This window comes from Diorhabda carinulata, chromosome X, assembly GCF_026250575.1.
Source record: "Diorhabda carinulata isolate Delta chromosome X, icDioCari1.1, whole genome shotgun sequence".
Taxonomy (NCBI): Eukaryota; Metazoa; Arthropoda; class Insecta; order Coleoptera; family Chrysomelidae; genus Diorhabda; species Diorhabda carinulata.
The window spans coordinates 128178-153287 of NC_079472.1; the positions used below are offsets into that span (position 1 = coordinate 128178).

Consider the following 25110-nt stretch of genomic DNA (forward strand, 5'->3'; position numbering starts at 1 on the left):
CTTTCGTCGCAATTAAATCAGAGATTTTGTAATTGTGAGTTTTTATTTCTCATTTTCGATTTTTCAACACTTTATCTTATAAATTGTTGATGAATTTCATTGGTGCGTTATTTTTGAAAAGTAGTCTGGATTTTGTTAATAAAACACTCGAGAGTGAATAAATACGTTTATTAAAACTTTGGATATTTTAAGAGATGTAGTGTATACCACATCAACTAAAAAAACACTATTTTATGAACTTATATATTATCAATCAGTCTATTTATTCCTAATTAATCTACAAAACGGATTTAGAAAGCCATTTAAACAATCCGGTCAACTGACAATTTACAAGAACGCAAATATTTATTAATTACTTTAAAGATATATTTAAATAATGTTGAAATAAACATTAAAACTATCCAGTAATAAGCTCCTTTTCTAATTACACAAAAAAATCCTTTTGGCATTTGCACTGATACACACTATAGCGTTCTTGACCGTGACAGTTGAAATGGCAGTTGAAAAGAAAACGAATACGGAGGCACTACAGCTATTTAATAATGTTTTTTTAAATACATTTCTATAATAAAAGATTTATAGTTAATCGAAAACCAGTTCGATTTTGAACAATATAATTTTTTTGAGGTGTCAATATGTTAGCTTGAAAAAAAAATGTTGCTATATTAATTTCTCTTTACTATCATTATTTAAACAGAAGATATATCAATTAACAAGAATTTACGATATTTATTATATTGAATTTATCATGAGATACTATTAGTTTTCTCAATCTATTTCGATTACCTTAATATACAAAAGGGCGTTCAACTACTTAATATTACAGTGGAAAACAATTTTTTTTTACTTATAAGATTAATCCTTCCAGTTTCAAGATTTTTACTTTGAATATTAATAGAAACTACATAATTTCTGTTTCTTATTACAACTCGATTAACATAACAATTTTTGCTGACACACGTAAAAGTTATATTGTTTTTGTAGTAAACAACGAGTTAAGTACTGAAAAAGAAGAACTCCAAAAACATGGCGTAATGTCAAAAAATTAAGAAGAGAAAAAGTAGTTCTAGAACCATAGACATTTATATTGCAACAGAGTAGAAAGTATATAGCTTTGTTCGTGGGTCAAATCCCGAATCAGTTTAGGACCGATCGCATGCGCACTTTCAAAGATCTTATGAATCGTGCAGGTCATTGTTTTGAAGTTGGAGTGGTAAATAGGTTATGTTTTTGACATTGTATTTTGGTTTACAATCTTTATCGAAGTTTTACTTTGTTATTCTAATCGTGATCAGTTTACCTTCAGTCTCTGAAGACGATAACTTGGTTATCGAAACGCGCGTCAGACAGTGTATATTGTGAATGTTGGTGTAGTGGTAGTGTAAACAGTGTATTCAGTATGAATATGGTCAACGGTTCCAGAAATTCAAACTTAGTTACTAATCTTGATTATTTGGAGTTAAATTCGCAACAATAATTTTTTCGCCTAACCTCAAAATATGAGTACCTCTCAAATTTGCTTCCTTTATACGAAAGTAAATGTACAGACTAGATGATTTTTATTAAATAACAGTAATAAGATATATAATCACGAAAAAATAAAAAATATATATATATATATATATATATCTAAAAATTTGCACAATAATTTTAGCTCTTACTAAGAAATCGAATTACTTGCAAGAGGTGTACCTAATTGGGGATCTAGCAAAATTATTAACAGTAAATTGCAAGAAAAACGATATTTTAAGTTATGTAGTAGATTTATTGAAATTAAGAGAGCAAATGGAAAATCAGTATAACACCCCTCTGCAGTAAACGAAATTGATATTTAATTTTGGTTAATATCCAAAAAGGTATTGCGAAAAAAACCATATTTACAAAATATTTAAAAGTTCCCGTTTTAAACGGAACCTAATCAATACGATAATTTCTCTATACAAATAAACAGAAATCCGAATTGAAACAGTTTCATATTTCAATCTGCATTCAACAATTCAAATTTTTCCTTATCACTAACAATACATGTCCGTTTCTCTCTGATATTGCACACCTTATAAACCATATTTTTTTCCTTTCAACAAAAAAAAAAACGTTGATTTACCGCACGGGAAAAATAAATAAAAAACCTACCAACTAAAATACAAACTGTTCCACGTTCATATATTTTAATTATTTCAAAAATTGCTGCAAAATTATACCGCAAAATGGAAGACGTTGTTTTACTGCAAAACATATCATTTTGGTAAACCCGGTACAATATTTTTGATGCTCTGGTATACAAAACAATTTTAATGCTTCTTTTCGTTCCAAACGGTGTAATATAATCAATATTAATTTTGAAAAATAATAAAAAACGAAATTATTTCAAGAAAGACGCATGTCTTTTAACCATTTTTACCATTAAAAAAATAAATTGTACAATACAATACTTATTTTTTGTAAAAACGGATTCGACTTATTTCTCATTATTTTTTTTCTCTCGTTCAGTTTCAAAATGAAATAAGCAAAATTTTCCTCTTTCAAATATCAACTGTTTCCACTTCTATACGATTTATTAAAAAAATTTTGGCACATCCCAGAGAAACTTACAGATTTCCACATCGACTGTAATATTTCAAAACAAAAATAACATAAACTTCAACTTAACTGGGACTCTCTGTCATTTCTTGATCGTTTTTCGATATGGACATACTATCTAATGGCATTGCACGACCCGGAGAAGGACTATCGACGTTTCTAAAATTGTTGAAACTAGGAGAATCGGCACTGGATACGGACTCGGGCGTACCGACTGAACTAAGCGAACCAGGTAAAGATGTGCCTGAATTATTAAACGTTATAAACAAAAATAAACAACTCGAATATTCTCATTTTTCTTACCTGTAGTGGTTAGTAGACCCACCCTATCAGCACCGCCTGAATAACTGTAAACTCTTTTGGCTCGCGGACTGAGGTGGAAATCTGTTTTATCATCATCCAATTTTCTTTTAACTCCCAATGGACTGGGACGCAAAACTGGACTAGCACTTCTTCTTATAATGGTTCGAGACCTATTAGGAATTGAAATTTTACAAGAAATATAAATGTCAAATTGGAATATTATCATAAGTACCTCGTTGGACTCTGGAAACCAGATCTAGTAGGAGAAGGTGAATTACATATGAAACCACTACCGCATATAGGTAAATTAAGTTGTAGTGGACCCATGCGATTATTATTCTTTGTAGATTCATTACTATCACTCATAAGACTGAGATCTTCCCAAGATTGTGATATTTGCATTGTATGATGAATTTCGCGTTCGTGCGCCAATTCACGAGTATTACTCGTAACCTCGTGCTCTTCTTGACGAAGCTGATTAATACGAGGTGTTAAACGCGGCCCCAATATCTATATCAACAATAATAAAAAGAAAATAACATTTAATAAAACAAATAGAACTACATGTAGCATATTATTTAATACATTTCGTTTAATACACCAACTTACAGGTGACCCAGGAACTTGACTAAAACTAGCACTGAACCTTCTAGGTCTCATTTGTGACGCAGAACCGAAAATAAAAGGTTGTTGGTCTCTAAAAAATAGTTACTAAATTTTCCAGACACTTCCCAATTAATATTTTTACGTACCTGTTTGATGTGGGAGAATTAGCAGTAGACATTACGTTCGTGGTTTCATTAATCATGGGGGCACTGGAGCACCTTTTTAACGTACCAGGTCCGCTGCTAGGACCGTCAACGTCCATAGCAACAGAGTGGGATAAATTTGAGGATGACATTCGGGATTAGTATCACCCAATTTTTAGATCTTATACGGAACATTTGATTACTACCGCTAGCCAAAATTGTATAGTCGATTCGAATTAACAATTTAACTTTTTCAGCGCTAATCACTCACACAATTTTTATAGAATATATAAATATATATATAATACAAAGCCGCTTCCCGATCACAATTTTACAATAATTTGATAGTTGTCAAATTTGTCAGGTGTCAAATTATACGTCAAAATGGCTACTTCTGTATTTTTTATAGATAACTGTGGATATATGTAAACAGAAAACTGTCAACGTAGTGCCAGAAGATTATCTTAGGTTAAGTTATATTTCTTGTTATTGTTGAAAACCGAAAAGAAATTTTTATAAAAAAATATGGTAATTTTTAATAAAATTATGTATTTGATGTTTTTTAACCGTCTATATTTTTTAGCTTCCTTTGTCGCTACTCAGAACTGCTCAAAATCATCCTATGGTAAGTACTTATTTAGTGTTTTTCCAAAATCGTTTTTATACCAATTTTTTTTTTCATTTTAGTTGGTGGAATTAAAAAACGGAGAAACGTACAATGGTCACTTAGTTAGTTGTGATAATTGGATGAATATAAATCTACGAGAAGTTATTTGTACATCTAGGGTAATTCCTTGTTATAAATTTTTCATTTATATTATACAATATTAATATTTCCAGGATGGTGACAAATTTTGGAGGATGCCGGAATGCTATATTCGTGGAAGTACTATAAAATATTTACGTATACCAGACGAAGTTATTGATATGGTTAAAGAAGAAACAATTATTAAAAATAAAGGTAGAAACGATATAAAAGGAGGTAGAGGCGGACAGAACCAAAGGAATAGACCTGCTGCTAGAGGTATGTCCAAACAAGTTGTATAAATACTAGTTTTTTTATATATATATACATTAAAATAAATGATATAAAGAAATTGTAACCTACGATAAGGCCGAATTCTTATTTTTACACAGGAAACTTTGGTGGAGCTAAGGGAAACAAACCAGGCGGACAAGGTGGAAGAAACCCTCAATTTCAAAAACAAAAACCTAAACAATAGAGTATTCTCGATTATATAGGTTGAAATAACGTTAATTTTAAGAAAAATTGATTAATTTGTGTACACATTTTACTTAAATATATTCTGTAACACTTAAAAATGACTTTTTTTTTACTAAAAAGGCTGCTCGCTATGATATATATCAATACAAGGGGATCAACCAATCAACAACTTATTATCAGTTGAACTAGATATGAATTAATTATGGTTAGATTATTCTTATTTTCTTTTACTTGTATGATTACATAGTTATTGAATATTTTGGAATGTATTTAGTTAGTTGTATGTTTGTTTCTTAGCTTTTGTATAAAAATTGTAAACAATTTTTGAAAATAAATCATTTCTTTTTATGAAGAAATGGATATAAAATCTGTGTTATAAGGAAGGAAATAGATTGGCAAATAAAAATTTTCAAGTTTTTGAAATCCGAAATAATGTACCAACTACCTTTACGTTTTGCTCATATCTAGGTTTATAAAACGTGATAACGAAAAATTTTAACATCTTCAGCAGGAAATTGGAATTTTAGTGCTACTTGATATATAGAGAAAAAAAACAAGAAAGTTTCCCACCATAAAAATAAATTTTATTTGTCATTAACTGGTATAAACATAAAAATAAAATCGTTTTCAACATAGATTAGAAAGATAAATATTATAAACTAAATATAACTTTCAAAGCATTGTAAATAAAATATATATTTATGAATAATATAAGGGAACCAACGAAATAAATACTCCATAATAAAAAACCGAAAGCTCCATGTGTCAATTTAAATTTTGGTGCACCATTTTAAACCAGTAATAATAAACTAAAAAAATTTATAACAATGTGATAAAAAAATGTTTTCAACATTTGTAACAATATTAGAATATTATTATTCTGGAAGATCAAAAGGTTAATCAATTGTAAATATCACAGCTGAAATATCCAAATAAGATACAGTACAGTACAGTACAAACTGATGAATAATAACATTATCAATTCAATATTCACTATAATCACGTTCACGACCGACTGAAAAAATAAAGCGAAAACTTTAATAGGTTATGTTATAATTTGTAAGTTATCGAATTTTTTAGCAGAGTGCTCAACTAATTTACATTGAAGTAAAATATTAAGTTCCGCGTCACAACAATCCTTCAAAAGTATTTATAATATCCCATAACGCATTAAATAATGAAACATATTCTCATAGTTGCAATTTGCGTTGCTTGAGTTTCGAAAATTCCGCTAATTTTTTCAACGTTCACTTCGACCGAAATCTTGACAAGCGTCGTCGTGAACATTGACATGACGTCATGAGTGACGTTCTCGACTACAATCGTGGAACGCATCGATTATGACAAAAAAAAACAGCCATTTTATATATGACAAGATATAAATGTACACCAAAATAGATTTTAATCATATAATTATGGAGTGTAGAGGTAAGGAGAACCATTTCTGTGCTACAGAAAGAATTATTTACGTTAGAGAGGCGCTACTATAACGCACGAGTTTAAATTTTAAATAAAGCGACGACTCTAGTCATTTAAAAATTTTTAAAACTGCATATTCAAATAAGACGGACGGAAGACTGAACTGAACGATCATATTATGATATCTCGCCATTCTGGTCAAATTTTGAATTATAATTTACCGTCTACAAGGGGACAGTTTTTAAGCTAAGCTCTCATACGAGATGGTACTCCTTACCTCTACCCTCCATACATATAATCATCAATATTATAAACCTAACCTAACTTTCAAAAACAATGTTTATTATAATTTTATATAACAGATAATCGGTCAATTTTTTCGTACAAATACCTCAGTTTACACCATAGAGATAACGAAGTATAGGTTATATTAAAATGGTTGATAGATAAAAATAATAACGGGTATACACCTCCCTTTATTCTGATTGGATTTGGACCATCATGACGTTTCGAGTGGTGATAGGGCAAAGAACAAGTTTTATTTTAATGGCGAGTAGAGAGAGATAAACTAATGCACTTTCTCTCTTTTCTTATCTATTTTTAATCAACTTTATGGTTTTAACTAACGATTAGAATTTATACACAAAAAAAAAACATGAAAAATGTTTGTTTATTTGTTCAGTTTTACTATTTTGTGTATTTGAATTTCATGTTTTCTTAAATCCTCGCTCGATTTGAATGATCTAAGGCAATAATTACAAATAATCTGTCTGGTTTTAATTTCCATAGTAGGATAATTCGAGCAATTACCCGACAAGTTACTGTGGACGCCAATAAAATGATTTCTTCTACTGATATTCGAATCGAAATTTTCCAAACAATATTCACAAGGGAAATAATTGATGTTTTTGTGTTTAGCCACTTTGTGCTGTTCCAAAACGCCCGATTCGTTGAAGGTTTTCGGACAATAACGACAACTGAATATTTGTGATGGAATGTTTTGAGGTTGATGGAGGCTACGTTTGTGGTGCTCCAATTGTATAGCTTCGTCGAATTTTTTATAACACACGTAACAGGTGAATGTATGAAAGGCTTCGATATGATAATACCTGCTTAATTCCGTATTGAATTCCTTTGTACAGTGGTTGCAAGGGAAAAAATCGACGTTTTTATGTTTATCATCCGTATGTTGTTGCAACTGACTGATTTCCTTGAAATTTTTCGTGCAATAACGACACGGATACGTATGAGCTTGTTCGTAATGTGAATTTTTAGCCGATTCAGAAGAAAATAGCCTCGAACAAATTTTACAAGAAAAATTGCTTTCAACGGTATTAGATTTGATTGAATGTTTTGGGGTATGTACTAAAATTAAATGTTGTTGCAAATCTTTAGCTTTCTTGAACGATTTATTACATTTCATGCATTCAATTTGTTCATGAACAGCTACCATATGTTGATCCAAGTCTAATTTTTTCTTAAATACCTTATTACAGTCTACGCATAAAAAAATATCAGTATGAACAGCTTTCATGTGTTGTTTTAAATCAATCAAATTCCTGAATATTTTTGAACAAAATGAACAATATTTATTATTATGAATAATTTGTAAATGTAGTTCTTTAGCTTTCAAGTCTGTCAAGATAATTTTGCAAATTTCGCATGTATGAATATTCTCAATATGTTTGTTTAACTCTTGCTCACACTTGAATAACATTTCACAGTGTGTACATTTTATCAATAGAGTAATACCGTGGACTACTTTCGTATGTTCAAGTTTTCTCTTAATACTTTTGAGATTGCACGTACAGTAGTCGCAGGGAAAATAATCGACATTTTTATGTACATCCTCTTCATGTTTTTGTAACTCTTTTGAATTATGGAAATTTAGAGAACAATGCTTACAATTATTTGATGGAGTTAACTTTTCAATACCATGTTTCATTGATATATGCTGCATCAATGCAAACTCGTTTTTAAACTGGTTATCACAAATGAAACAAGCAATCACAGACATGTTGACACTTTTCGAACAGACCTGAATAATTACAATCTATAAACAAATGTATAAATTGTTAATATACTGCCCGAGATAAATGATTTAGGACAGAGGTTGCTATTATTATCTCCGGCTCTGATAACATATACTATCTGTAAAATAAAAATAATTCAAATTAGGGTCATAGGTATATGCTACACAAAATATATGTTTCCATTTCATATATAATAAGTTTTTATCCGAGTTAAAGAATAATATCACTAAGGATACTTCATTTATACTAATTTACATATTCATTTATTTTTTACTAGTAATATTATTGTAGTAATTAAATTATTACCTGAGTCCAATTTCTTTATAAAATGTAACTAAGATACCGCAATTAAATGAAAAATATAACACTTTTAAAACAAAAAAAAATACAAAATAATAAAGGTAGTTTCAATATGGTCCGGAACTACTGAAATTACTAATGATAAGGATTTAATAATGAATTCTTGAAATTTCAAAAGAGCGTTCGTTTGGAAAGATTCCTCATTAAAATGAACGTGAGTATTTATAGATCTATAGAAATGGAACTAATTCACTTCCATTCATAGAACAGAGCTACAGCGTTCGCATATACTGCGTTCGACTATGTACATCCTAGGACTCGTACTGTTCGTTATCGTTCGGCAGTCCACTTTAATTCGATGTTATTACTCCATTCGCGTTCGGTTATATACATTTTCGAATACTCTGCTTCATAACGAATTGGTTTTGACCAGCCAATTTCAATTATATTAGTTTAAGTTTTACGTTTTTTATGTTTATATCCCATGATCATGTGATATAAAGCGCTTTTTCCTCTGAACACCATAACCGAACGCAACTATAGTCTGCTTCGAACGGAGATAACTGTCATAGATATTCTCGTTCTGTGGTTTATTTTTTGTCTTTTAGCTTCGAATGTAAATATGGCTCCAAAAAGAACTACAAAATCTACGAAATTATTAAACTCAACAAATTACAGTACGCTAGTGTTAAATGATGTTCTTTGTCCAATATGTAGGAGTATATTGATAGAACCAGTGTCTCTTCCTTGTAACCACGACTTTTGTTTAGTTTGCTTCGAAAATACTATGGAAAATGCAAATTTAGTTTGTCCTCTCTGCAGGATGAGAGTTGGATCGTGGTTAAGAAAAACCAAAAAAGAAAATAGTCTAATCAATACAGAACTCTGGAAGTATATTCGAGATAAATTTCCTAAACATGTTAATAACAAGTTGAATGGTATAGATGAAAACATAATTGAAGGTAAAAATTTGTTTTTAGATTATTTGTTTGTTGTATACTATTTAAATTATTTTTCAGAACAAAGAGATATCGTCGTAGCGTATCCCGGAGAAATAAGAAAAGAGTATGAAATGCAAAAACAAAAGGAAGATGAAGAACAAAGAAAAAAACGTGAAGCCGAAATCAAAGCCAGTGAAGAATTGATAAAGAAACTAAAAGCAGAGGAGGATTCAAGGAGAGTTATGTTGGAGGAAAAAATGAGATTGGACGAAGCCATAGCTAAAAAATTGGCAGAAGAACTTGCGCCTAAACCCGAATCTACCCCAAAAATAAAACATACTCCCAACAAACTAGGTCCAATGGATAAATTTTTACAAAAAGATAATGGGAATCTTTCTTCAAATCATAACAACTTTGTTAATAAGGAGTATACTTGCAGAGTCTTGTGTTTAGATAATAATACAAAACAAACCAATATTCAACATTTCTCGCCCAAAATCCATAAAAAAATTCAACAAATACAAAAAATCGTCGACTTGGATTTGTCTAGTGATAGTAGTGATTGCATAGAATCTGAAATGAGATATTTTAAACCCATAGATCATAGACTTAACCCTCCAACACAGAAGATTTCTCCTATTAAAATAACTCCTAAAAAAATCAAAAGTGATACAAACACAAGGATAGTGTAAGTAATAACTGTTTTTTATTTTGGAAATTATTACACAGTTTCCCTAATCATTATAACTAACTGTGTTTTTTGTATTTATTTTTGTTACAGATCTCCTAGCGGCACCATCAACTTCAATTCAAACATTCTCGAATCCGCATTTGCTAGATTTTCTCTTGATCTCAAAGAATCCTCAGATACTCCAGCCTCAATTGAACTCACATTAACTCCACTTACCTCTAAACGCCCCTCATTAAAACGATCTTTATACACAGTTAATACCGATTGTGCATCAACAGAAAAAAAATTCAAGCCCAACTCGAGTGTTTCTCCAACATTAGATTGTGATATATCTCCGGTGTTTCGTAAAAAATTATTTGGAGAAACTAAAAAATCGGTAACGAGCGTTGAAAATCCATTTTATGGATTTGGTAAAGGGGACGAAAAAGAATCAAAAGTCGACGTTCGAAAGAATGGTTATTCGTTTTCAGATAAGTTGAAAGAAGAACAAGAAAAAGCCGATTTGGAGTTTGCTAAAAGGCTTCAGGAAGAATTCGACAAGGGGCGTTATACGAGGAGTTCTAGAAGTATGCATATTTCCAAGAGGCAAAGCACTCTTGATAAAATGATCAAGAGTACCTACAGGATTAAATGAAATTTTTACTAAATTTTTCAGGTAAGTTAATTTACTTTATATTATATAAATACAATTTTCATGATATTAACAATGATTTTTAAATTTATTAATTAGATATACACTAATACATACTTTTCTTTTTTGTATTACGATTCAAATAAAAAATTCCAAATTATATGTGAATAGTTGACAATTTTTAATCTTTTTATACTTTTCTCTCGCGCATAATTTTTTGAATGACTTACTAAATTACAAAACAAACTTGTGAGGTTATGTTTATGGAAATGTAAAACTCCCCCACATAATGACAATCAAGTAACCTAGGAGTACTTTATACATAGAGAAGCTTCATTCTAATTTCGAGGTTATGTGTTTGTTTTATTTCGGTGTTTTTTTTGTGATTCTTTGTGTAGTTCAGTGATTCTTCAATACCTAACCTTTATTTATTGACGAAATTTTACAAGTATGTTGTTATACTATAAGTAGTTGAAAAACAATCTAAAATTTATCCGTTTTACATAGCTCGAGTAGATAAAAATTACGTAAAATTGAATGAAACTGTTATTGTTGCTAAATTATCTTGATTATAGGTCTACTTGATATAATTTTCTTATCTTATCTGTCAAACAATTAGAATAAACACGAATATAACCTAGAAATACCAATATTGGTTAGTTGATTATCATTGCTCCCACAATAGGATGAAATTGTTTTATTTAAATTAAATACCTGACTAATTGCGATGATTTTGTACATTTATTTTTCAAATAATTATTTTAATCAATGTTAGAATTTAATGATAATCTGACTTTATTTTTCTTACTGTCATTCTTATTGATAATACAGTGTGTCCAATTAAGAACGTAGAATCGATATTATTGTTAGGAGATTTTTTGTTTCCGTGTACACTGTTTTTACCCAATTTTAAGTAAATACACTTTAAAATATTTGTTTATATATTGTAATAATTTGGTGAATACTTTATTTTACTCTACTTTTTTGGATACTAAGTGTACAATTTATATTAAGACTATCTGAATATTTCTTGTGCCTATGATGTATTTTTTATTTTTAATACGCTGAAATTGTGTGAAAATAACAAGATTTTTGTTATACCACTTTTAAAACTGAGTTATGGTATTATTTTCCATATAATTATTCATGTAAATTCGTTTATTTTCATGATACGGTTCAAGTAGATTTACATTACGATTTACAAACATAACTCACATTAGGAGTAGGTATATCTGATATTATATATATTTCTAGCACCTCGCCATAGCTAATTATTCGAAAAATATCGATTGTACATTTATTTTTTCATGTTTTTTAATCAGATTAAGTCAAAAAAAAAATACAGTGTGAGTAAAAAAGTAGGGAGATGTGGATATAGGTACAAATTTTTATTTTATCATTAATAATTACTTTCAACAGGACCGGCTCAAATAAAATTAATTTATACTAGAAATGTATCAATAACATTATTTTTTATCGTGTACAGGATTATTTATTATTGATAATCCATCGATTTTATTGTTGTATACAAACACAAAAAAGAATATTTATCGAAATATTTTATTGCCCACTAATTTAATTGTTTTTTTTTTCGTAAGAGGGATTTAAAATTATTTTTCACGTCTCCTCTTCTCATATTAACCATTGATTTGTTTTAAAGTCAATTTCAAGTCATTTGTTAAATAATGCAAAAGAGTATTATGTATTAAAAAATATATATTATAATTAAGCTTTGTTCATATTAGAAGAAGTCACATTGATGTAACTTGATATATCGCTGTGATATGACAGCTGTTGTTTTATTTTTTATTAAAAAATTATGAAAGTTGATAGTTGTTTAATTATATAAAAATCTACAATCAACGCCATAAAATAACGGAATTTATCGAAGAAAAACAAATTTCGAATCCAGAATTGGAAAAACTCCTTTGAGTCTATATATTATATACAAAGTCGATCATTTTATTGTGAGAACCACTACTTTCACACATCTACCTTCATAGGAACCAGTTTGGCAACATCGCCAGCATATTCCATTCATAAAACAAATTATTATGACCCTTGCTATTTAACGAGCTTTTACCCCATTGATTAGGTACAGCTAAATTCTATGGTTTTCTTCTTCTTTTATATAACTGACTGAAGTTAGATATAAAATAACCTCTAAAATATTCCTATAGATTCTAAAATTTTAATTAAAAAAATATGAGGTTGTTAAAAAAAAGTGGTGAAAATGTTTAAATAATATATTAAATACTAATTATATATACAGGTGATTACCCCCATTGTTGATTTCAGATTTATTTAGACTTGTCAACCTGAAAAATAAGTTAGTAAAAAAATCTTTTTAACCTTAAATATAATTCATCAGTGACACTTTAATCAATGTTTCGTTACTTTAAAATGTTTATATAGCTAAAATGAGAAAAAATTCTTTGGACAATCATTTAAAATATTTAATTTTGCCAGTTTTAATACATAAAAAGTTATTGGTTAGTCAGGAAATATTTTGGATTGGAGAATTATCGGGAGAGGATCTTCTACATTGGTTTCTTCAGTTTCAACTCGATTTTCTATTACCTGATCTTTAATATTCTGTTCTCCTCCTTCTGATATAAACGATGTAGCAGTTGTTTTGATCGAATCCCAAGCATTAGTAAAACTTGTGGGTAATTTCGGTAAAGAAGGTAAATCTAACGCAGGATCATCTTTTTTAACTGAAATATTCATTTAAAATGACTATTTTTGTTATACAATATTATTAAACAGTTAATATTACCCCCGTTTACGAAATTATATGCTATAACTGTATATTTTTTAGCTTCAGTCATTCCTACTTTGGAATATTCAGATGCTTCCTTTGGATAGCATACAGCCGACATTCCTAAAGCACCCGTTGTCATATATAATGTTTTTTTAAATAATCCGCCTCTCAGTCCAAATATTAATCCAGTTAAAGCTCCAATACCTATGGCACCAACCTTGGGCAAAGTATTATCTTCTTGTCTTAAATAATTTATAACCCCTAGAATGATTCGTTATTCTATACATAAAAATGATTAATTCGATTCAAACTTTACAGTCAAAGTCTTCTTTTCTCTTCTCAAATTGATTTAAGCCGACTCTTTTGTAAGCTTGAGCTTCTGCGTTGATTTCGGTTAGTTTTAATCTCACTGTCTTAATAGTTTCTTCCAATTTTGACGGTAACTGTTGTTCTTCAATTGTGTGGGTACGACTCTGTGGGTCTGGAGTGTAAAGAGGTAGTTCACTAGGTCTGCATAGTTTCTGTTCGTTTTCGATATTGGAAACGTTTTTTTCTTTCGCTTCTACAGTTACAGCAGCAAGTGCCACTGGTACGAGACATTTTCTGAATACCTATGTTAGCAATAAAATATATCATTTTGAATTGTATTATTTATAGAAATAGCACTAACCTGATTGTTAAACATGGTTTCTGATGATAGATACTAGTTGTATAAATGAAAAGTTATATAAATAGGGATGAAATAGATACTGGTTACGGTAATTTGACAGACACATCAAAAAAAAAGCACATGACAATTGACAATCATAGAATTGTTTTGCTGCATTAAGTGAAAGATTCAAATATTTTATTAATTTTACTTTCACCAACTCGCAAATCCAATACTAATTCAATATAAGATTAATGTATTGTTGGATTTATACTTGAAAGTAGTAAGTAGAATTAAACTTGACTTACGCGCTCTTCCATATTCGTAACACTTATTGACGGTAACTATACAGTATCTCTTAGTTACTAATACTATTCGCATAAAGATGTCACCACAATTAGTTTTTATTAGACAAATACGTATCCATTACAAAGTTTCAGTAAATATTTACATAGGAATTTATTATATTGGAATGGATTTCTGATTGAGTAAAAATGAATTTTGTACAATTTGACGAGTCGAACGTTTCAAGATGTTACATATGCTACTCTCACGAAGATGGCGCCACACATAGTTAATTGAAAAAATAATAATATTTTGAATAGCCAATTATGTTTAGAGCTAAATGTTCCAACTTATCAATTGATTCAAATCAGTCCCAGGATTCAATTATTAGATATCAATTTCGATATCTGAATGAAGATGACTTGTGCTACTTTCTATTATATTGTCTTTTCTATTACCTACGCGACTTCCTCAAAGATGGCGCTGCTAATTATTTCCACAAAAAAAATGAGTGGTTTTCAATGGATAACGTTTCTAAGGATTTGTAATATTATTTCATATCGTTTTAGATATCTAAATTTTTGCTATCTATTATATTAATCATTTACCTATTAAGAAGTCGAACCTTCACTTCACTCATACTACTCGCACCAAGATGGCGGCACAAAAAATGATTTCATCAAAATATTAATAAATATATTTTGAATTGCTAATTATGTTTGATGATGAATATTCCAAAAATATGTTTGGTCTCATTTAATCCGTACTGATTCCAATATCCCCATATTAGATATTAATTTTTTAATCTACTATCTTTGAAAAAATATAGCTTTTGCCATCTATTATGTGTACAATGTACTTTGTGTCAATATCTATTTCGTATATGTGTATTACTGATGCTACTTTCTCAAAGGTGGCGCTGCCTACTATTTTTATAAATAGCTTTATTTTTACAACAGTAACGTTTCTATGGATTTGGAAAATCATTTTCTTATTAGATATTCAGCAAAATATTTGAATTTTTGTCATCTCTTATGTTAATTATGTATATATTGATGAGTCGAAAATTTTCTTACGTTACTTATGCTATTGACCCCGAGATAGCGCCACAAGCTACTGAATCAATAAAATATTAATTATGTTTTGAATAGTCAAATATGTTAGAAAATAGATATTCATATATCATTTTTGGTTATATTCCACCTGTACTGGTCTCATTACCATATTAATTATCCATTTTTAGATTTTTTACTTTACTGCTTTCGCCCTCTATTATTTTTATAATGTACTTTTCGTCAATATCTGTATCGTGTATTTATATTTCTGACGCTACTTCGTCAAAGATGGTGCTGCCAACTATTTTTTATAGAAAACTATTATTTTTATACAGTACCGTTTTCATAGATTTTGAAAATTATTTCGTTATTAAATATTTTTGAGTATAATTAAACTTTTCGAATTTAATTTAATTTTCGTATGGATATAATTGAATATGAAAAAAAAACGTGTAACAACATCTTTATTGATATTACATAATACAATTCACGTGAATAATAATACATTCAATAAGTCGTTTTCTTTTTTTTTTCTATATTATGGTTAGTATTTTCAACATATACTGCCCGACAATAAAAATTTACGTATTACAAAAAACAATATTAAATATATTTAAAGTATTTATTACATTATACAGTGGTATACAAATATATTTAACAATTTATCGTGTTTTTTCGATAAATATATATCTATATTGATTTTGTATTAATAAAAATCGGTTTTTCAATTCTCGATTAATTTTTGTACAAAAATATCGTTACGCACATCGAAGCAGGCAACAGCGAAAGACAACACGCAACCTCAATCGTCGATTATTGTCCATGTCCCGACTTGGAATGGACACCTCGGATGTCATTTATTTCACTACACCACTGATATAGCCACTTTATGTCCGTTATGTACGGCGGGTTGCAGTCTTATGGTGTGTCTTAAAGAAGTAGCAGACGTCGATCTCCTCGAAGAAGTTGTTACGGTCGTGGTGACGATACCCGAAGAGGAAGCCGCCTCGTGACCCAAACAACACGCCGGCATACATAACGACAAACAGTTGGTGAACCAAGTGAACGGCGGCACATTTCTGCACGGATCGAATTTCAAATGTTTAAATATTTTGCCGCATCTACAGAGAAATTGAAATGATTGAAAAGCTTTATTTTTTTTTTTGATCGATTCAAATCAAGTCTGTAAAATCGTCTTCGCATAAAATCTCGTTATTCATAATATTCGAAAGTATATTTTTTTTATCGATTCCCGAAAGATTTGTACCGACCCCTGTATACGTAAAACATTTAAAAAAGTACATTTCGAATCGCTCTCGTCCACAATTTTCGAGATCAATTGTTATTCGACCTAAAAGGCTCTGCAATTATCAAAAAATATAATCGATTATCGATTATATAAAATAATCGATTATTTTCGATTAATCGATTTATCTATCAACCGAATATAATCGATCAATTCAAAATAATCGTAAATTCGGAATTAATCGATAATAATCAATTTTCGATTATTCGAAAATCGGAATTAAAGCTTCAAAAGAACGATTGTGGTTTGATTCCCAATAAAAACAAACCAAATAATGAACCCACAGAAGGATATTTGGAAGTAAGATTCTGATATTGAATTATGTTGAAATAGTTATTCAGAAAATAAATTTTTCAATCGTTAAATTGACTATTTTCGATTAATCGATATTTTTCGATTATTTGAATCATTTTCGATTAATCGATAAATCGATTATTTTTAAAAATATATATATCGATTAATCGATTATTTTTCGATTAATCGATTATTTCTCGATTAATCGATTATTTTTCGATTAATCGATTATTTTTCGATTAATCGATTATTTCTCGATCAATCGATTATATCTCGATTAATCGATTATTTCTCGATTAATCGATTATTTTTCGATTAATCGATTATTTTTCGATTAATCGATTATTTGAATTATTTTCTATTAATCGATCAATCGATTATTTTTCGATTAATCGATTATCTTTGCCACCCCTATTCGGTATACGTAACGATTCGCTCACCTCAAATTGCCGCATATGTGCGTAGAAAAGAGACAGTAGATAACTGGATTGGCCGCTGAATTGAGAGGCGCCAAACTCTGAATTAATGTCGCTATAGCGATGTTAGTTTGAGTTTTGGGAATGTGGCCGTAGACTTGAAGCAAGTCGAATATTATATAAGGACTCCAACACACTACGAACACTGTAGATAGAAAAGAGAAGAAAAAAAAAACAATAAATAATCGAATAAAAAATCGATTAAATTTCGAATTGCTTACCGAAAACTATAACGAATGTCATTTTGACGGTTTTTATTTTGGCGCGCGGTATAATACCCCTCGAACTCGCTCTTCGGTAATCGTGATCTTCGTGAAAGTTTCTCGTCGGTATCGTCGTCCTTAGATCTTCACCTAATACGTTGAAAACAAAAAAAAAAACATCGCCTGGTAAAATACCAATTGTTATACGAGGATGGTACCATAAGTATCATGGATGGGATAGTTGTGCGTATGTTTCAAGTTTGAAGACGCCATTTTGTTTAGAAACATCATCGTTGAAAGAACAATGAAAACAATGGATTAAACCAGACAGAACCGGTTCCATCTACAGATACGGGATAATTTTCATTGGCTATATTGAAATTGTCGTTTCGTCATTGCTACTTTATACACCCTATTCGCCAGATTTGGCACTTTCGGATTATTTTCTGTTTCCTAATAACTCGATGGTGAAATATTTGTAGTATAAAGTTTGTTCTAAAATTGGTTACTTATGGAATCATCCTCGTATATAATTCAAATTGGCACAATTTAATATTACGTATTACCCCGAAGTCGACGGGTCTTTTGTTTGAATCGAGAAGGATATTTTTTCCAGACGGGACCAGGTTGTTTAAGCGAATTAAAAGGTTTACAGGAGAATCGAATGGATAACTTGAAAGGCGCGTATAGAAATTCGTAATTTTGGTAATAATATAGTCTGGATTTAGAGGATTGTTAAATTCGGTTTTGTAACGCATATAGACAAGTTAGAGATGGGATATATTATATTAAATAAAACGTTTTATTTAATCTGTATTATTTCAAAATTATATTTCGATATGATTTTTAAGTTTCAATATATTGTGTAATAGATTATATAGATCCAAATCATTTTCAATTAAAAATTTAAAGTTATGCTAAATCATCGAAGTGAAACTGTCAACTGTCAACATTAAAGTGGCTAGAGTCACTCCAGAGCGCTCCGAAAGTGTTTTGCAGTACGGAACTGTCAACCGTCACTTTCACTACATGGAACACTCGAAACGCAACTATCGGTACATAAACGAATACAGAACGAACAACTTTCAGATGTCATCGTCTAGAAAATTATTTTAACAAATAGTGGTACAAACTTAACGTAGTACATAGTCAACAGTTCCGAAATAACAGTTATAAAAATGGAACTCTAATAGAAAACGATTAAATGTTTGAATTAACTTACTTTGACGAATCGGTATGTGACCCATTGGTATCAATAATTTACTTTTGGTCCATATGGTCCATACGATAACGGCGTAGCAGGCGCTGATTATTAATGCCGGTATAACGAACAAAACCAAAGCAACAAGGGTCATGTAGACCTTCCATTGCCATTGCAATAAGTCTATCCAACATTGGGGAATATCTGAAGCACGCAATTTCTAATTAGCGAAGAAAATATTTCGTTTTTGCAAAGTTAAATTATTGATTTTTGAATGAAGTAAACTCTAGGAGCCGTTTGACATTTTTTGCTTTCTTACTTGACATAATGCGAGTCACTTGTCATTGCATCATGTAACGTTAAACATATTCCTAACCTCAAATTTGATTTTATGAAATTAAAATAACAAATTCAGATTTTTTTCCTAGAGTTGCAGCAAGCGCTCGATAAATGTGATAATATTGCGAGTGATAGAATAAATTGCGCATGTTTTTGATCAAGAAATATTGCTTTATATTAAACGGCCTTAACAATCCTATATAATCCTGTCAAATTAGACATGCGAAGTTACATATATTCCCATCAAGCTCAAAATCAATAAAATTGTTTAAAATACGATCTAACATAGAATTTGAATGTTCCCCATCGATTCCGTGTATGGAAAAAAAAATTATTCAAGGTCAAAGGTAAAAAAAGTGAGTTTTTCGCGATTATTAGCGAAACGATTAGGTTTATCAAAAAAATACCTCAGACAAAAAATGTAGATCATAAAATTATCTACAAAAAACGTATAAATACTTTTTTTTCTACGAGCCACCGTTTCTGAGATATAGTGATTCAAAAATACAACTCAATATATTTTCAGCAGTAAACTTTTCTTACAACATTGAAATGAACGGAGACTTGTTCTATTTATAAGAAATTATCAATCGACGAAGATATTGCTAAATTTCGATGATGTTATAGCCATTAAATACGACAGTAAATATTAAAAATTATAATTTTTACAACTTTTTGAATTTGAAGCCTTATATCTCAGAAACGGTGGCTCGTAGGAAAAAAAGTATTGATACGTTTTTTGTAGATAATTTTATGATTTACAATTTTTGTCCAATGTATTTTTATAATAAAACTCACCGTTTTGCTGATAACCGCGAAGAACTCATTTTTTTAACCTTTGACCTTGAATAAAAATTTTTTCCATACACGGAAACGATCAAATTTTATTTTCAATTGTATTTTAAACAATTTCACTGATTTTCAGTTGAATGGGAATAACTTATGTAGTTTCATTCTTATTTTTTGGTCTAATTTGACCGGACTAATAGTATGTCGAGAAATGCGTTACGAATAGAATAGATATTGCGACGTTGCCAGTGGAGTTATTGAAAAATGAAACAAATTTATTTTAACATATTTTTAATATAAAACTACGATAAATGTGTAAAATTGTCCGTACGACAAAAAGGAAATCGTAAAAATATGAAATTGGTATCTACGAGTGAAGTTGCAATCCCGTATGATATAAAGGACGACATAAATATTGATATCCTGCTGAATAAGAAGAGCTGGAGGCAAGAAAGGCGGATTATGTGGGTTAGCCATATATCCAGTTGCAATCAGAATCAAATGTGAAATATTTCCGATTTATCACTACTTTTAAAACACTTTTTTTTACATGGAAATGTAGTCGTAAAACATTAATGTATTAGACGATTTATCTACGTGTTTTGTACGAGAAAAAATATTAGATTTTCGTAATTTTGGATGTTCGTAATAATTTTTCTAAAGTACATGCTCGGAAAACTAGTTCAAGACTTGTAGTATCAATTCCGGAACGTATCATAATAAAAAGAAACTACCCCGAAGTGCACTCGAAAGAATTTACTGTTCAATTCACCAAATAGAAGAAATTAGATAATTCTACACCGAGAAAAACGATATTTTAAAAATACGAATTTGGTATTTACCTTCTATTGGTTTTTCCTCGAAAAGGAATATCGTCGGAAGCGAGAATAGTATACTAACCATCCAAGCTAGTACTACTAACATTCTGGCTCGTTTCCCTAAACGAAAAACATAAAAATAATAAAATATGATGCGATTAGAGGTAAAAGCTTTACTTACAACTTCCGGAGAAGTTCATGGGGTGAGTTATGGCGTCGTATCTATCGATTGAAAGGGCGACAAGCACATACGTTGATGAATAAGTTACTACGGCTTGTAAAAACCTGATGAGTTTACACAAAACGTTTCCGGCGTGCCACGCGACTGTTATCCTCCAAGCTATGTCCGTCGAAACGTTAATTAGACCTACTGATAAATCTAAAAAACAAAAATTACATGCGTCCATACCAAAATACCGCAAATATGCCCCCGTTCTTTGATATTCAATATGAACTCTTTTCGTTAAAAAGTGTGTCACTGAAACTATTTTCGACGAGATATGACGAAATCAGAAGCTTCACCATCGAAAACAAATAAATTCAATTCAATGTTTCTTTTTTCGTTGAAAAGTGTGTAACTAAAACTATTTTCGACGAGATATGACGAAATCAGAAGCTTCACCATCGAAAACAAATAAATTCAATTCGATATGTTTCTTTTTCCGTTGAAAAGTGTGTAACTAAAACTATTTTCGACGAGATATGATGAAATCAGAAGCTTCACCATCGAAAACAAATAAATTCAATTCAATCTGTTTCTTTTTCCGTTGAAAAGTGTGTAACTAAAATATTTTCGACGAGATATAACGAAATGAGAAGCTTCACCATCGAAAACAAATAAATTCAATTCAATCTGTTTCTTTTTTCGTTGAAAAGTGTTTAACTAAAAGTATTTTCGACGAGATATGACGAAATCAGAAGCTTCACCATCGAAAACAAATAAATTCAATTCGATCTGTTTCTTTTTCCGTTGAAAAGTGTGTAACTAAAACTATTTTCGACGAGATATGACGAAATCAGAAGCTTCACCATCGAAAACAAATAAATTCAATTCAATCTGTTTCTTTTTCCGTTGAAAAGTGTGTAACTAAAACTATTTTCGACGAGATATGACGAAATCAGAAGCTTCACCATCGAAAACAAATAAATTCAATTCGATCTGTTTCTTTTTCCGTTGAAAAGTGTGTAACTAAAACTATTTTCGACGAGATATGACGAAATCAGAAGCTTCACCATCGAAAACAAATAAATTCAATTCAATCTGTTTCTTTTTCCGTTGAAAAGTGTGTAACTAAAACTATTTTCGACGAGATATGACGAAATCAGAAGCTTCACCATCGAAAACAAATAAATTCAATTCGATCTGTTTCTTTTTCCGTTGAAAAGTGTGTAACTAAAACTATTTTCGACGAGATATGACGAAATCAGAAGCTTCACCATCGAAAACAAATAAATTCAATTCGATCTGTTTCTTTTTCCGTTGAAAAGTGTGTAACTAAAACTATTTTCGACGAGATATGACGAAATCAGAAGCTTCACCATCGAAAACAAATAAATTCAATTCAATCTGTTTCTTTTTTCGTTGAAAAGTGTGTAACTAAAACTATTTTCGACGAGATATGACGAAATCAGAAGCTTCACCATCGAAAACAAATAAATTCAATTCAATGTTTCTTTTTTCGTTGAAAAGTGTGTAACTAAAACTATTTTCGACGAGATATGACGAAATCAGAAGCTTTACCATCGAAAACTAATAAATTCAATTCAATCTGTTTCTTTTTTCGTTAAAAAGTGTTTAACTAAAAGTATTTTCGACGAGATATGACGAAATCAGAAGCTTCACCATCGAAAACAAATAAATTCAATTCGATCTGTTTCTTTTTCCGTTGAAAAGTGTGTAACTAAAACTATTTTCGACGAGATATGACGAAATGAGAAGCTTCACCATCGAAAACAAATAAATTCAATTCAATCTGTTTCTTTTTCCGTTGAAAAGTGTGTAACTAAAGTATTTTCGACGAGATATAACGAAATGAGAAGCTTCACCATCGAAAACAAATAAATTCAATTCAATCTGTTTCTTTTTTCGTTAAAAAGTGTTTAACTAAAAGTATTTTCGACGAGATATGACGAAATGAGAAGCTTCACCATCGAAAACAAATAAATTCAATTCAATCTGTTTCTTTTTCCGTTGAAAAGTGTGTAACTAAAGTATTTTCGACGAGATATAACGAAATGAGAAGCTTCACCATCGAAAACAAATAAATTCAATTCAATCTGTTTCTTTTTTCGTTGAAAAGTGTTTAACTAAAAGTATTTTCGACGAGATATGACGAAATCAGAAGCTTCACCATCGAAAACTAATAAATTCAATTCAATCTGTTTCTTTTTTCGTTGAAAAGTGTTTAACTAAAAGTATTTTCGACGAGATATGACGAAATCAGAAGCTTCACCATCGAAAACAAATAAATTCAATTCGATCTGTTTCTTTTTACGTTGAAAAGTGTGTAACTAAAACTATTTTCGACGAGATATGACGAAATCAGAAGCTTCACCATCGAAAACAAATAAATTCAATTCAATCTGTTTCTTTTTCCGTTGAAAAGTGTGTAACTAAAGTATTTTCGACGAGATATAACGAAATGAGAAGCTTCACCATCGAAAACAAATAAATTCAATTCAATCTGTTTCTTTTTTCGTTAAAAAGTGTTTAACTAAAAGTATTTTCGACGAGATATGACGAAATCAGAAGCTTCACCATCGAAAACAAATAAATTCAATTCGATCTGTTCCTTTTTCCGTTGAAAAGTGTGTAACTAAAACTATTTTCGACGAGATATGACGAAATCAGAAGCTTTACCATCGAAAACAAATAAATTCAATTCAATGTTTCTTTTTTCGTTGAAAAGTGTGTAACTAAAACTATTTTCGACGAGATATGACGAAATCAGAAGCTTTACCATCGAAAACTAATAAATTCAATTCAATCTGTTTCTTTTTCCGTTGAAAAGTGTGTAACTAAAGTATTTTCGACGAGATATAACGAAATGAGAAGCTTCACCATCGAAAACAAATAAATTCAATTCAATCTGTTTCTTTTTTCGTTGAAAAGTGTTTAACTAAAAGTATTTTCGACGAGATATGACGAAATGAGAAGCTTCACCATCGAAAACAAATAAATTCAATTCAATGTTTCTTTTTTCGTTGAAAAGTGTGTAACTAAAACTATTTTCGACGAGATATGACGAAATCAGAAGCTTTACCATCGAAAACTAATAAATTCAATTCAATCTGTTTCTTTTTTCGTTAAAAAGTGTTTAACTAAAAGTATTTTCGACGAGATATGACGAAATCAGAAGCTTCACCATCGAAAACAAATAAATTCAATTCGATCTGTTTCTTTTTCCGTTGAAAAGTGTGTAACTAAAACTATTTTCGACGAGATATGACGAAATGAGAAGCTTCACCATCGAAAACAAATAAATTCAATTCAATCTGTTTCTTTTTCCGTTGAAAAGTGTGTAACTAAAGTATTTTCGACGAGATATAACGAAATGAGAAGCTTCACCATCGAAAACAAATAAATTCAATTCAATCTGTTTCTTTTTTCGTTAAAAAGTGTTTAACTAAAAGTATTTTCGACGAGATATGACGAAATGAGAAGCTTCACCATCGAAAACAAATAAATTCAATTCAATCTGTTTCTTTTTCCGTTGAAAAGTGTGTAACTAAAGTATTTTCGACGAGATATAACGAAATGAGAAGCTTCACCATCGAAAACAAATAAATTCAATTCAATGTTTCTTTTTTCGTTGAAAAGTGTGTAACTAAAACTATTTTCGACGAGATATGACGAAATCAGAAGCTCTACCATCGAAAACTAATAAATTCAATTCAATCTGTTTCTTTTTTCGTTAAAAAGTGTTTAACTAAAAGTATTTTCGACGAGATATGACGAAATCAGAAGCTCTACCATCGAAAACTAATAAATTCAATTCAATCTGTTTCTTTTTTCGTTAAAAAGTGTTTAACTAAAAGTATTTTCGACGAGATATGACG

General features: G+C 30.0%; 6 protein-coding genes across 11 annotated transcripts in view; 2 read left to right on the plus strand and 4 right to left on the minus strand.

Annotated features, from left to right (window-relative positions):
• Nucleotides 1–153: 153 nt before the first annotated feature.
• On the minus strand, nt 154–4020 carry LOC130902631 (PPP2R1A-PPP2R2A-interacting phosphatase regulator 1). Its single transcript, XM_057814874.1, has 5 exons — nt 3636–4020; nt 3493–3580; nt 3116–3393; nt 2884–3053; nt 154–2824 (listed from the first exon to the last, which is right to left on the minus strand). The coding sequence occupies exons 1-5, from the start codon at nt 3782–3784 to the stop codon at nt 2646–2648; spliced, it is 864 nt and encodes a 287-aa protein (XP_057670857.1). The 5' UTR covers nt 3785–4020; the 3' UTR covers nt 154–2645.
• Nucleotides 4021–4023: 3 nt separating this feature from the next.
• Nucleotides 4024–4955, plus strand: LOC130902642 (U6 snRNA-associated Sm-like protein LSm4). The gene is made up of 5 exons (XM_057814887.1): nt 4024–4160; nt 4216–4257; nt 4320–4418; nt 4473–4656; nt 4770–4955. The coding sequence occupies exons 1-5, from the start codon at nt 4158–4160 to the stop codon at nt 4853–4855; spliced, it is 414 nt and encodes a 137-aa protein (XP_057670870.1). The 5' UTR covers nt 4024–4157; the 3' UTR covers nt 4856–4955.
• Nucleotides 4956–5419: 464 nt separating this feature from the next.
• On the minus strand, nt 5420–8860 carry LOC130902619 (zinc finger protein 711-like). Its single transcript, XM_057814859.1, has 2 exons — nt 8616–8860; nt 5420–8427 (listed from the first exon to the last, which is right to left on the minus strand). Exon 2 carries the CDS (start codon nt 8291–8293, stop codon nt 6947–6949), a length of 1347 nt encoding a protein of 448 aa, XP_057670842.1. The 5' UTR covers nt 8294–8427; nt 8616–8860; the 3' UTR covers nt 5420–6946.
• A 329-nt stretch (nt 8861–9189) lies between these two features.
• LOC130902614 (E3 ubiquitin-protein ligase RNF169-like) lies at nt 9190–12700 on the plus strand. The gene is made up of 3 exons (XM_057814849.1): nt 9190–9571; nt 9629–10238; nt 10332–12700. Exons 1-3 carry the CDS (start codon nt 9232–9234, stop codon nt 10873–10875), a joined length of 1494 nt encoding a protein of 497 aa, XP_057670832.1. The 5' UTR covers nt 9190–9231; the 3' UTR covers nt 10876–12700.
• A 404-nt stretch (nt 12701–13104) lies between these two features.
• LOC130902633 (MICOS complex subunit MIC27) lies at nt 13105–14566 on the minus strand. 2 transcript variants are annotated; one of them, XM_057814877.1, is made up of 5 exons: nt 14307–14566; nt 13953–14247; nt 13652–13897; nt 13453–13589; nt 13105–13190 (listed from the first exon to the last, which is right to left on the minus strand). In XM_057814877.1, the coding sequence occupies exons 1-5, from the start codon at nt 14319–14321 to the stop codon at nt 13173–13175; spliced, it is 711 nt and encodes a 236-aa protein (XP_057670860.1). In that variant the 5' UTR covers nt 14322–14566; the 3' UTR covers nt 13105–13172. The 2 variants fall into 2 exon arrangements, with proteins under 2 accessions (XP_057670860.1, XP_057670859.1); XM_057814876.1 differs by lacking the exon at nt 13105–13190 and having other exon boundaries at nt 13315–13589.
• Nucleotides 14567–16080: 1514 nt separating this feature from the next.
• Nucleotides 16081–25110, minus strand: part of LOC130902617 (cardioacceleratory peptide receptor-like) — a 48198-nt gene continuing 39168 nt past the window's right edge. For 3 of the 5 annotated variants that reach the window (XM_057814854.1, XM_057814858.1, XM_057814857.1), the window contains 6 exons: nt 21233–21430; nt 21076–21171; nt 19127–19309; nt 17923–18054; nt 17666–17846; nt 16081–16746 (listed from right to left, as the gene is read on the minus strand). In XM_057814854.1, the coding sequence (XP_057670837.1) occupies nt 16491–16746; nt 17666–17846; nt 17923–18054; nt 19127–19309; nt 21076–21171; nt 21233–21430 (1046 nt within the window). In that variant the 3' untranslated portion in view covers nt 16081–16490. The remainder of the gene's footprint in view (nt 16747–17665; nt 17847–17922; nt 18055–19126; nt 19310–21075; nt 21172–21232; nt 21431–25110) is intronic. The other 2 variants (XM_057814856.1, XM_057814855.1) reach the window with 2 other exon arrangements.

Coding starts and splice junctions, on each gene's coding strand:
- LOC130902619 (XM_057814859.1), bottom strand. CDS start 8,293: ATGTCTGTGATTGCTTGTTTCATTTGTGATAACCAGTTTAAAAACGAG.
- LOC130902642 (XM_057814887.1), top strand. Junction 4,258..4,319: donor CTGCTCAAAATCATCCTATG/GTAAGTACTTAT, acceptor TTTTCATTTTAG/TTGGTGGAATTAAAAAACGG. Junction 4,419..4,472: donor AAGTTATTTGTACATCTAGG/GTAATTCCTTGT, acceptor TAATATTTCCAG/GATGGTGACAAATTTTGGAG.
- LOC130902614 (XM_057814849.1), top strand. CDS start 9,232: ATGGCTCCAAAAAGAACTACAAAATCTACGAAATTATTAAACTCAACA. Junction 9,572..9,628: donor AGATGAAAACATAATTGAAG/GTAAAAATTTGT, acceptor ATTATTTTTCAG/AACAAAGAGATATCGTCGTA. Junction 10,239..10,331: donor GATACAAACACAAGGATAGT/GTAAGTAATAAC, acceptor TTTTTGTTACAG/ATCTCCTAGCGGCACCATCA.
- LOC130902631 (XM_057814874.1), bottom strand. CDS start 3,784: ATGTCATCCTCAAATTTATCCCACTCTGTTGCTATGGACGTTGACGGT. Junction 3,394..3,492: donor GTCAAGTTCCTGGGTCACCT/GTAAGTTGGTGT, acceptor TTGTTGATATAG/ATATTGGGGCCGCGTTTAAC. Junction 3,054..3,115: donor GGTTTCCAGAGTCCAACGAG/GTACTTATGATA, acceptor AATTCCTAATAG/GTCTCGAACCATTATAAGAA.
- LOC130902633 (XM_057814876.1), bottom strand. Junction 13,898..13,952: donor GAGAAAAGAAGACTTTGACT/GTAAAGTTTGAA, acceptor GAATCATTCTAG/GGGTTATAAATTATTTAAGA. Junction 13,590..13,651: donor ATATAATTTCGTAAACGGGG/GTAATATTAACT, acceptor TGAATATTTCAG/TTAAAAAAGATGATCCTGCG.